This window comes from Pseudophryne corroboree, chromosome 3, assembly GCF_028390025.1.
Source record: "Pseudophryne corroboree isolate aPseCor3 chromosome 3, aPseCor3.hap2, whole genome shotgun sequence".
NCBI classification, from domain to species: domain Eukaryota; kingdom Metazoa; phylum Chordata; class Amphibia; order Anura; family Myobatrachidae; genus Pseudophryne; species Pseudophryne corroboree.
The window spans coordinates 520,983,022-520,995,516 of record NC_086446.1 but is presented as its reverse complement, the minus strand read 5'-3'; the positions used below and the strand labels follow the sequence as shown (position 1 = coordinate 520,995,516).

General features: G+C 45.2%; 1 protein-coding gene across 5 annotated transcripts in view; it reads left to right on the top strand.

The window, feature by feature from the left end:
• Positions 1-12,495, top strand: part of CEP131 (centrosomal protein 131) — a 377,073-nt gene that overhangs the window by 33,093 nt on the left and 331,485 nt on the right. For all 5 annotated transcript variants that reach the window (XM_063961104.1, XM_063961102.1, XM_063961103.1 and 2 more), the window contains exons 2-3: positions 6,110-6,289; positions 6,431-6,513. In XM_063961104.1, coding sequence (XP_063817174.1) covers positions 6,116-6,289; positions 6,431-6,513 — 257 coding nt within the window. In that variant the 5' untranslated portion in view covers positions 6,110-6,115. The remainder of the gene's footprint in view (positions 1-6,109; positions 6,290-6,430; positions 6,514-12,495) is intronic.

Here is a 12,495-nt window from a genome sequence, read left to right as displayed (position 1 = left end):
TGGACAAGACAGTGGTCAGGTGATGCTGATTCCAAAAGGCATATGGAAGTATCGCCTTATAAAAGGGAGGAGTTATTTGGGGTAGGTCTAACAGACCTGGTGGCCACGGCAACGGCTGGGAAATCCACATTTTTTTACCCCAGGTAGCCTCTCAACATAAGAAGACGCCGTATTATCAGGCGCAGTCCTTTAGGCCCCATAAGGGCAAGTGGGCAAAAGGCTCCTCATTTCTGCCCCGTGGCAGAGGGAGAGGAAAAAGGCTGCAGCAAACAGCCAGTTCCCAGGAACAGAAGCCCTCTCCCGTTTCTGCCAAGTCCTCAGCATGACGCTGGAGCTTTACAAGCGGACTCAGGCACGGTGGGGGCCCGTCTCAAAAATGTCAGCGTGCAGTGGGCTCACTCACAGGTGGACCCCTGGATCCTTCAGGTGTTATCTCAGGGGTACAAATTGGAATTCGAGACGTCTCCCCTTCGCCGTTTCCTAAAGTCTGCTTTACCGACGTCTCCCTCCGACAGGGAGGCGGTATTGGAAGCCATTCACAAGCTGTATTCCCAGCAGGTGATAATCACGGTAGCCCTCCTACAACAGGGAAAGGGGTTTATTCCACGCTGTTTGTGGTACCGAAGCCGGACGGCTCGGTGAGACCCATTTTAAATCTGAAATCCTTGAACACTTACATACAAAGGTTCAAATTCAAGATGGAGTCACTCAGAGCAGTGATTGCGAACCTGGAAGAAGGGGATTATATGGTGTCTCTGGACATCAAGGATGCTTATCTCCATGTCCCAATTTACCCTTCTCACCAAGGGTACCTCAGGTTTGTGGTACAGAACTGTCACTATCAGTTTCAGACGCTGCCGTTTGGTTTGTCCACGGCACCCCGGGTCTTTTACCAAAGTAATGGCCGAAATGATGATACTCCTTCGAAGGAAGGGAGTTTTAGTTATCCCTTACTTGGACGATCTCCTGATAAGGGCAAGATCCAGGGAACAGTTGGTAGTCGGGGTAGCACTATCTCAAGTAGTGTTGCGGCAGCACGGTTGGATTCTCAATATTCCAAAATCGCAGCTGATCCCGACGACACGTCTTCTATTCCTAGGGATGATCCTGGACACAGTCCAGAAAAAGGTGTTTCTCCCGGAGGAGAAAGCCAGGGAGTTATCCGAACTAGTCAGAAACCTCCTAAAACCAGGCCAAGTGTCAGTGCATCAGTGCACAAGGGTCCTGGGAAAAATGGTGGCTTCCTACGAAGCAATTCCATTCGGCAGATTCCACGCAAGAACTTTCCAGTGGGACCTGCTGGACAAATGGTCCGGATCGCATCTTCAGATGCATCAGCGGATAACCCTGTCACCAAAAACAAGGGTGTCTCTCCTGTGGTGGTTGCAGAGTGCTCATCTTCTAGAGGGCCGCAGATTCGGCATTCAGGACTGGGTCCTGGTGACCACGGATGCCAGCCTGCGAGGCTGGGGAGCAGTCACACAGGGAAGAAATTTCCAGGGCTTGTATTCAAGCCTGGAGACATCACTTCACATAAATATTTTGGAGCTAAGGGCCATTTACAATGCCCTAAGCCAAGCAAGACCTCTGCTTCAAGGTCAGCCGGTGCTGATCCAGTCTGACAACATCACGGCAGTCGCCCACGTAAACAGACAGGGCGGCACAAGAAGCAGGAGGGCAATGGCAGAAGCTGCAAGGATTTTTCGCTGGGCGGAAAATCATGTGATAGCATTGTCAGCAGTGTTCATTCCGGGAGTGGACAACTGGGAAGCAGACTTCCTCAGCAGGCACGACCTCCACCCGGGAGAGTGGGGACTTCACCCAGAAGTCTTCCACATGATTAAAAACCAAAGGTGGACATGATGGCGTCCCGCCTAAACAAAAAATTGGACAGGTATTGCGCCAGGTCAAGGGACCCTCAGGCAATAGCTGTGGACGCTCTGGTAACACCGTGGGTGTACCAGTCAGTGTATGTGTTCCCTCCTCTTCCTCTCATACCAAAAGTACTGAGAATTATAAGACGGAGGGGAGTAAGAACTATACTCGTGGCTCCGGATTGGCCAAGAAGGACTTGGTACCCGGAACTTCAAGAGATGCTCACGGAGAACCCGTGGCCTCTACCTCTAAGAAGGGACCTGCTCCAGCAAGGACCCTGTCTATTTCAAGACTTACCGCGGCTGCGTTTGACGGCAGGGCGGTTGAACGCCGGATCCTGAAGGAAAAAGGCATTCCGGATGAAGTCATCCCTACCCTGATCAAAGCCAGGAAGGATGTAACCGCAAAGCATTATCACCGCATTTGGCGAAAATATGTTGCGTGGTGCGAGGCCCCGATGGAGGAATTTCAACTAGGTCGATTCCTGCATTTCCTGTAAACAGGAGTGTCTATGGGCCTAAAATTGGGGTCCATTAAGGTTCAAATTTCGGCCCTGTCAATTTTCTTCCAGAAAGAACTAGCTTCAGTTCCTGAAGTTCAGACGTTTGTAAAAGGGGTACTGCATATACAGCCTCCTTTTGTGCCTCCAGTGGCACCTTGGGATCTCAATGTAGTTTTGGGGTTCCTAAAGTCACATTGGTTTGAACCACTTGAATCTGTGGAGTTAAAATATCTCACATGGAAAGTGGTCATGTTGTTGGCCCTGGCCTCGGCCAGGCGCGTGTCAGAATTGGCGGCTTTATCCTGTAAAAGCCCTTATCTGATCTTCCATTCAGACAGGGCGGAATTGAGGACTCGTCCTCATTTTCTCCCTAAGGTGTTTTTTTTAGTGTTTCATCTGAACCAACCTATTGTGGTACCTGCGGCTACTAGTGACTTGGAGGACTCCAAGTTGTTGGACGTAGTCAGGGCCCTGAAAATATATGTTTCCAGGACGGCTGGAGACAGAAAATCTGACTCGCTGTTTATCCTGTATGCACCCAACAAGCTGGGTGCTCCTGCTTCTAAGCAGACTATTGCTCGTTGGATTTGTAATACAATTCAGCTTGCACATTCTGTGGCAGGCCTGCCACAGCCAAAATCTGTAAAAGCCCATTCCACAAGGAAGGTGGGCTCATCTTGGGCGGCTGCCCGAGGGGTCTCGGCTTTACAACTTTGCCGAGCAGCTACTTGGTCAGGGGCAAACACGTTTGCTAAATTCTACAAATTTGATACCCTGGCTGAGGAGGACCTGGAGTTCTCTCATTCGGTGCTGCAGAGTCATCCGCACTCTCCCGCCCGTTTGGGAGCTTTGGTATAATCCCCATGGTCCTTACGGAGTTCCCAGCATCCACTAGGACGTCAGAGAAAATAAGAATTTACTTACCGATAATTCTATTTCTCGTAGTCCGTAGTGGATGCTGGGCGCCCATCCCAAGTGCGGATTGTCTGCAATACTTGTACATAGTTATTGTTAACTAAATCGGGTTATTGTTGTTGTGAGCCATCTATCCAGAGGCTCCTCTGTTATCATGCTGTTAACTGGGTTCAGATCACAAGTTGTACGGTGTGATTGGTGTGGCTGGTATGAGTCTTACCCGGGATTCATAAATCCTTCCTTATTGTGTACGCTCGTCCGGGCACAGTATCCTAACTGAGGCTTGGAGGAGGGTCATAGGGGGAGGAGCCAGTGCACACCAGGTAGTCCTAAAGCTTTACTTTTGTGCCCAGTCTCCTGCGGAGCCGCTATTCCCCATGGTCCTTACGGAGTTCCCAGCATCCACTACGGACTACGAGAAATAGAATTATCGGTAAGTAAATTCTTATTATTACGTTGTGTTTACACTGTATCTCTTATTTAGTCTTTTGGTTCTATGGGGCAAATGTATTAAGCCTGGAGAAGGGATAAAGAAGTGATAAAATAGTGATAAGTGCAATGTGATAACACACCAGCCAGTCAGCTCCTAGCTAATTTTTCAAACCTGTAATGATTGGCTGGTGTGATATCACCTTGCACTTATCACTATTTTATCACTTCTTTATTCTTCTCCAGGCTTAATACATCTGCCCCCATGTTCTTTATTTAAAGCGCTAGAGTTGTTTGGCTTCCCTCTGTGTTTCTTTTACAGTAGGTGGGAATATGACCATGCTTGTAAAGAAGTGTATTTATTGTTGTCCAAAGACTTTTCATACCCACACAAAACCCAGGTCTTTGAAACATCAAGCAATGTTTTGTCTAGTCGTGTTCATAACTGAAGACCAATCAGCGGAGACCGATAACATCACATAAGTTCCTGCTCTGTGTGGGAGTTTATAGGCCAGTACTCACTGGCCGATGTCAGAGAGATGTGTGCTGAGCGAACCGCTCAGCACACATCTCTCCCGGCGCTCAGCACAGCGCGATCTGTGCTGAGCGTGCGGGGGGAGACGGGGGGGCCGCTCACTTCACCCAGCGGGTGAAGTGAGCGACCCGCTGGATTGGCCTGCATGCAGGCCAATCTAGCAGCAGCGATAGCGATGCGCGGGGCTGCGCATCGCTATCGCTGAGGGGGCTACACACGGAGCGATCGTGCTTAAAATCTAAGCAATCTAGTCGGATTGCTTAGATTTTAAGCAGCGATCGCTCCGTGAGTACCCCCCTTAAGAATGTAGATATCTATATACATTATACATATATTTACATTGAATATATAGTGGAAGTGTAAAGTTAGAAGTGGTGGTATAGAAAATGTGACTAAATGGTTGTGGCCACCTGGTCCAGCAGGTTTATGGGAATTGAGCGACTTAAATTAACTTTGACAAAAGGACACACAGTTGTCCTGAAACGTTGGCACATCAGATGCGGGTGGTGATATTAGTCTCTTTTGTTGCTGCACAAGCTGGTTACTTCATATTGCATGTATGTCTGCTACATTGACAAAACAGTGCACACATTGGAGCTTAATTGCAGTTTAGTCACTGAAAATTTGTGATTCATACTAACTATTAGTGGAAACGCTTTTTGTTACATCAATTTTGTACATTTGATTATTATATTTATGTACTTGGTGCAATGCTTTTATTATTCACAGTAAAAATGATACATTTGGTATAAAATCCCGTTATAGGTGCCATGTTAGTTATTTTGATAAATATCTGCTGAAAACTGTATCATGTCATGACAAAGACACCTGGGTACTTTTACTGGTACCGGACGTCTCTGTGGAGTCACCAGCACTCCACTATAGCCCACATAATCCTGCCCTGGTGCCTCAGTGGGTTTACTGAAGAAATAAGACAACAATCTGTGTCTGCCTGCTCAACATTTCAGTCAAAACTGACTTTTTCTAAAAGACAAGTACTATGCATACATGAACAATTATACCCTCTATAGCAGTTGTAGCACTGACCTCACAATCTCCTACAGGCGCCTCCTGCTGCATTCGCATTTTAATTATACAGAATTGCACAGCCGCTTCCTTGCAAACATGAAGTAGGACCAATGTTCTTCAAGTAAAACATGCTGTCTTATATAGCAATTTTTTTACGTAATTATGCAGTTTGTTTTAATGAAATGAAGTACATTCTGTTTCTAGAAATATATATTTTTTTCGATTATGCTGCAGACTGCCCAAACGAGCTTCCGTCTTTGTTTCCCATCTTCTGCTTTGTAAATTTCACAGACTTTGGTGCTGATGCAGAGATTGAAGTAAAACGGGGCATACATTATAATAAGTATGCTTGCGCACATATGCTGCACATCTCTGTATTGGCAGCATATGCACCTGGCGTACTAGAAGTCCTTATCACTAGCTTGCACTTGTCCTATACTAAAGTGCATATATACTGCTTGCCTGCATGGGCCGCATTTGTGTGAATACACCTGTACTGGTAGTTTACTTGTGTGAGAATGCCCCTCACATCCCTGTTGCCACCTCTCCGGTGATAGGTGTAGATGTGATCCAAGTGTAAGTCTTCATTCTCATATTTGCTCATTTTGTGAGACTGTGCAGTGCAGATGTACGTGTGATACACCACACAAACAGGTGTGCTTTCAACTATACATAAACCCCTTAAAGTCTTGTGATGTGTGTGTCTTTTTCTGTAGTTCATTCCTTATCCAGACATGATAAAGCTGTGAGAAAAGTTTAATAAGTGAAGGTTTTGCATCATTTTGAATGCAGAACTCAAAGTCTTCATCTTGTGTTTCCAACAGGTGCCCATGCACAGCTCACTTGGCACCCCCTCCCGTCAGGGTGGGGGGAATAATGGCGAGCTTACTCTCACAGGCTCTCAGGTCTCTGTGACTCGGCGTCCAAGCAGCGCAGTCAGCGCCAAACACATTTCACGTTCCATCTCTGTCATCACAGATACCAGGAGCAAGGGAAACTCAATGGTAAGATTACAAATTGCTCCATTGTTCTGTCACCTAACAGTGCCTTTTGTACTTGTAGTGTCCTTGCTCTTTAGCCTGCAATTTCTGGCTATTCCTTTGCCCTTCATCAACTTATTATTGTGTGTTATGTCTCCTGAACAGCGGGACTCGCCCCGAGCTATCAATAACCTTCGCAGGTCCAACAGTACAACGCAAGTGACTCCAGAGAACAGCGCGGCACTCAGGTAATGCAGTATGACAGAAAAGTGACAGTACTTTCTGCTGCCTGAATGTATTGCATATGTTGCCAAGTGAGACAGCGAAATCTCTGGCAGTCTTTTCATATTCTGACCTTTGTGTCTCCAGCTGCTGCTCCCTGGGGGGATAAAATACAAGAGCAGTGGGTGGGGATTCCAGGCTTCTCATCTCTACTGGAATGTAGCAGATGTTTGCTTGGTGGAGGGGAGGTCCGGTTACTCTTTATCAGACCCTCTATACATTGAAGGGTTCTCCTACTGCTGTGTTACAAAAAGATGAGGAGGGTGTGTAAGATATACCCCTGGGCCAAGCTCCCCTTCCCCCTAAAACCTTTTGCGATGCTATGTCAGCATCACAAATGGATGAAAGATACAGAAGTCCTTAGCACTGGGTCTGGCAATGTGTGGCTCTTCAACTTTTGTGGATCTGCAAGTTCTAGCTTGCCCTAGCAGCCTATGAATGGATATGTTGTCCAAGTCTGTAGCTGAGTCTTAGTTGTGTCTAATATTTGAAAGTGTAGGATGTTAGTGTTGTGTGTAAGCACTTTGTAACGTGCTGGGGACCATTGGCACAGCCTATTAAAAATTACAATAACAATAATCTTATGTAAAATGTGAGAAATGTCAGGGTATCTGTAACACAAGTGGGAATTCCTTAACTCTAGAAGCCGAATGTGAATCCATATTCACATTCGGTTTCATTTTATAAAATAGTATCGGACCCAAAAATTTGTAATTTGAAATGAGGGATGCTCAACCTGTATATAATTTTTGGGTCCGATACTGAGACAATGATATGTGTAAATAGGATTGAGATGTGTGTGTGTATGTGTGTGTGTGTGTGTGTGTGTGTGTGTATGTGTAAATATATATATATATATATATATATATATATTATATTATATTATATTATAATACCATTATCACAGTAAAGGACTGAAGAATTTTGGATAAGGGATCCTCAGCCTGTTTATTTGGAGCCTTCCTCTTCTATCCCTTTAGTAGGATTAACTGAGCCAGGGCAGTCGGACTTAATCCCCTGCTGTAGTGACTTAATGCCCTGCTGTATTGTTCTCTCTGTATTGTATTGCAGCTGAGAACAGTAGATGAAAGGCTTATGCTAATAAGCCTTGGTGCACCTAGGCGCAAAAGAGAAGCCTAGATGCAAAGACTAATCAGCACTCAGTTGTCTTCTAATCACAAGAATAAATCCCAGCGTCTGCGTTTCGGGGACTTTATTCCCAGTCAACAGGCAACACATACATAACGACGGGGAATAAAGTCCCAGAAACATTGTAAATTCAGACGCTGTCGCTGTGATTTATTGTGATTAGAAGACCATTGAGTGCCGATTAGTCATTGCGCTATCTATCTATCTATCTATCTATCTATCTATCTATCTATCTATCTATCTATCTATCTATCTATCTATCTATCCAGAGAGATATATATGCATGCACTCGCATACTGAACTGTCACAACTGCTGGGGTGCAATAGCCAGAGATCAGTCCCTTAGTCCCTTCCAGATACTGTACCAAACATAGGAAAAATGAATGCACTCACCAGGCTTCTTCAATAGTGAAAATTAGATTTCTTTAATTCAGCTCACATAGTTTACAGGGTCAGGGTCAACGTTTCGGTCCTCTATGGAACCTTTGGCAAGACCAAAGTTAAGGGCTGCCATCTCCCCTGCACACATCCTGCCTGTGGAGCTATAAATACCATAAGGGCCAGCCCACCAGTTAATTCCTAACCAATTAGAAACTTTCATATAATATTTACATCATAATGGTAGTATAATATCCACCAGATAGCCAGAGCCAGTGTGTATAGACTAATCACTACAAACAGCAAAGGAAAACCAGGAAGCAATAATGAAATAACAATAACAAAAGATGAATAAAAGCTGTTCCCGGCGGTGGAATGCACGCCACCGCCGTGGAACGCATCGCGCTTCCCATTCCAGAACGGGCACTTCCGGTTGCGCGTCATCTGGTAACAGGACCCGCGCGCGTCACCCCGCGTCTCCTAGCAACCAGCCCGGCGTACATCACTGGAACGCAATGCCCGCTCTGGTGCTGGAGACAGGGGATAAATGCAGCTATAGACAATAATTCAAAGCTACAACATAACAGGGCTGGCGCCATCAAAATAACGACATACCCTGGAGGGTTAATCAGTCAAAATAAATAAATTAATATACACACTGACATGCATAGCTGCCATCAAGTCGTCATAAATAGTTCAATATATCGATCAACTAAAAATGTATGTATAATTGAGAGATAAGGACGCACTGGATATGCCGGTGATTATATAGGCTTCCCATGGCCTTTATAGCTCCATAATACCAAAACAATCCAAGAGCACCAATTAGAAAAAGAAATCCTTAATCAAAGTGAGTACATATAAACACCATTTTGATGTAAATATTAAATGAAAGTTTTTAATTGGTTAGGAATTAACTGGTGGGCTGGCCCTTATGGTATTTATAGCTCCACAGGCAGTATGTGTGCAGGGGAGATGGCAGCCTAAAACTTTGGTCTTGACAAAGGTTCCATAGAGGACCGAAACGTTGACCCTGACAATAATATATATGTGTGTGTGTGTGTGTATGTATGTATATGTATATATATATATATACACTGCTCAAAAAAATAAAGGGAACACTAAAATAACACATCCTAGATCTGAATGAATGAAATATTCTTATTAAATACTTTGTTCTTTACATAGTTGAATGTGCTGACAACAAAATCACACACAAATTATCAATGGAAATCAAATTTATTAACCCATGGAGGTCTGGATTTGGAGTCACTCTCAAAATTAAAGTGGAAAAACACACTACAGGCTGATCCAACATTGATTTAATGTCCTTAAAACAAGTCAAAATGAGGCTCAGTAGTGTGTGTGGCCTCCACGTGCCTGTATGACCTCCCTACAACGCCTGGGCATGCTCCTGATGAGGTGGCGGATGGTCTCCTGATGGATCTCCTCCCAGACCTGGACTAAAGCATCCGCCAACTCCTGGACAGTCTGTGGTGCAACATGGCATTGGTGGATGGAGCGAGACATGATGTCCCAGATGTGCTCAATTGGATTCAGGTCTGGGGAACGGGCGGGCCAGTCCATAGCATCAATGCCTTCGTCTTGCAGGAACTGCTGACATACTCCAGCCACATGAGGTCTAGCATTGTCTTGCATTAGGAGGAACCCAGGGCCAACCGCACCAGCATATGGTCTCACAAGGGGTCTGAGGATCCCAGGGGCTGCTGGGTATGTACCTGTTGTGAAGTTTGTCTGTCTTGAAAAAGGCTCAGATGGAGCCGAAACGTCGACACCTTTTTTGCTGACATGCTGCTGTTCGTCTCTATGTGAGACACAATAAATTTTCTACTATCAGGAAAGTGGTGAGTGCCTGTACTCTTCTTGGATATATTTTGGACTTCTAAAGGTCTTTACGGAGCACCGCCCAAGTTGCATAATTGCAGCAGTGAGTGTGGACACTATGGATATATATATAGATATATATAATTTCCCCCCACATTTTAGCCCGCCCCGTTAACTTCTAAAGCAAAATAAACAACGAATCGTACCACTAGTGCATCTATCACCCTCAGCTGGACATTTCCATCCTTTGCTATGTCAGTTTTTAAAACGATTAGCATGTGTTTTAGCGTTAAACTACTGAATGCGCAAGGTGTTTTTTGCTGTTTTTAATGAAGGGGATGAAAGCATTCAGTTACACATTACTTTGAAGTTACATGAATATTTCATTTTATTTCCATGCTTCATATATGAAAATTTCACATCCTGGCGTTTGATGGCCTTTGAAGTGAGTGGAGTGCACAATAGAAGCAGTCAGGAGGGTGCAGCCTATCAATTTACCAGGATCAAATGCCTAATGGATATTGGTCATGAAGTGTCTGAGTGATGTCACCACTTCCTCAGGAGTTGATAGGCTGCCTCCACTATGCAAAGAAATGGGGATCTTGTTCTTTTAGCAGTTGAATAGTATTAGTAACATGCTGGGTAGATTTAGTTACCATAAAAACATTCCAGGTATTTATATTTGGCTCCATAATATTAAAATATATGAATCATATTTTGATTTTTCTCCTTTCAAAAGATGCTTTATCATCTGTGAGAGCATTGTTAAATATAAGTGAAGTGGATCATTGTCATTGAGGCATCATATGTTGCAGTAGGTACAGCTGACTAGATGAAAGTGACTTACAACTTTAAACATCACCACATATAGCGGTCAATTCAATTGTGTGTGAGTTGTGTACTACGAGCCGTTTTCATGGCAAACGCGCCTTGCGAATTTGATTTGCAATTTAGTTCCAAGCTCTAGTTAATTCACGTGTTTTTGTGTGCACCCCCCTAAACAGGTGAAAAGGTAGGAGGAATCTTTATTATAAGGTAAAAATGTCAGGGCATAGTACAGAATCTTTGGTGAACCCCTCCCAATGAATAATTATGCACATGGAGGAGTTTAAATATTTGTATTTTTTTGGCCAAATTATGCGAAGTCCTCATACATCTAGCCTCAATACACCAATTTTTAAGGTGAATTTCTCTAAAAAGCTAATTAATGTATTAAAGGTAGTAGGACAGGTACGTAGATGTGTTGTATTGATGAGTGTTTTTTTTTTTAAACTTGCAGATGAGAGGCAAAAAAGTGTTTATGCCAGCATTTCACAAAATTGTATAAAATCGCTGAACAATTACTATACAGTCCTTTTTCTCTAACGTCCTTGAGGATGCTGGGACTCCGTAAGGACCATGGGGAATAGACGGGCTCCGCAGGAGATAGGGCACTTTAAGAAAGCTTTGGACTCTGGGTGTGCACTGGCTCCTCCCTCTATGCCCCTCCTCCAGACCTCAGTTTTACACTGTGCCCAGAGCAAGATGGGTGCACTGCAGAGAGCTCCCCAGAGTTCTCTGCCTAGAAGCATTTTTGTTCGGATTTTTTTCTACCTTTTAACTTTTTCACAGGGAGCACTGCTGGCAACAGGCTCCCTGCATCGAGGGACTGAGGAGAGAGGAGCAGACCTTCTTGTCAAAGATAGGCTCTGCTTCCTCGGCTACTGGACACCATTAGCTCCAGAGGGGGTGAACGCAGGTTCTTACTGGGCGTCCACCCCCGGAGCCGCGCCGCCGTTCTCCTCACAGAGCTAGAAGTACAGAAGACAGAAGTCGTCAGGCGGCAGAAGCCTTCAGCTTCACTGAGGTAACGCACAGCACTGCAGCTGTGCGTCATTGCTCCCATACACCTTACTTACTCCAGTCACTGTAAAGGTGCAGGGCGCAGGGGGGGGCGCCCTTGGCAGCAATATAAACCTCTGCATGGCAAAAAGACTATATACATGTACAGGTGGGCTCTGTACATGTATATAAAAGAGCCCCCGCCATATTTTGCTAAGTTTGAGCGGGACAGAAGCCCGCCATCGAGGGGGCGGGGCTTCTCCCTCAGCACTCACTAGCACCATTTTCTCTCCACAGCACTGCTGAGAGGAAGCTCCCCGGACTCTCCCCTGCTTACACACGGTGAAAGGGTGCTTAAAAGAGAGGGGGGGGGGCACATAATTGGCGGTTTACATATTATACAGCGCTGCTGGGGAAAACATTTTGTGTTGGTCTCCAGGGTCATTGCGCTGGGGTGTGTGCTGGCATACTCTCTCGCTGTCTCTCCAAAGGGCCTTGACAGGGATACTGTCTTCAGGAAAGGGGTTCCCTGTGTGTGTGGGAAGTGTGTCGGTATGCGTGTGTCGACATGTTTGAAGAGGAAGGCTCGCTTAATGTGGAGGGGGAGTGCTTGAATGTCAGGTCGCCGTCGGCAACGCCGACACCGGAATGGGTGGATATGCTGAATGTCTTGAATGCAAATGTCAATCTATTGCATAAAAGGTTAGACGAGGCAGAAGCTAGGGATCAGTCAGGTAGCCAGTCCATGCCTGTCC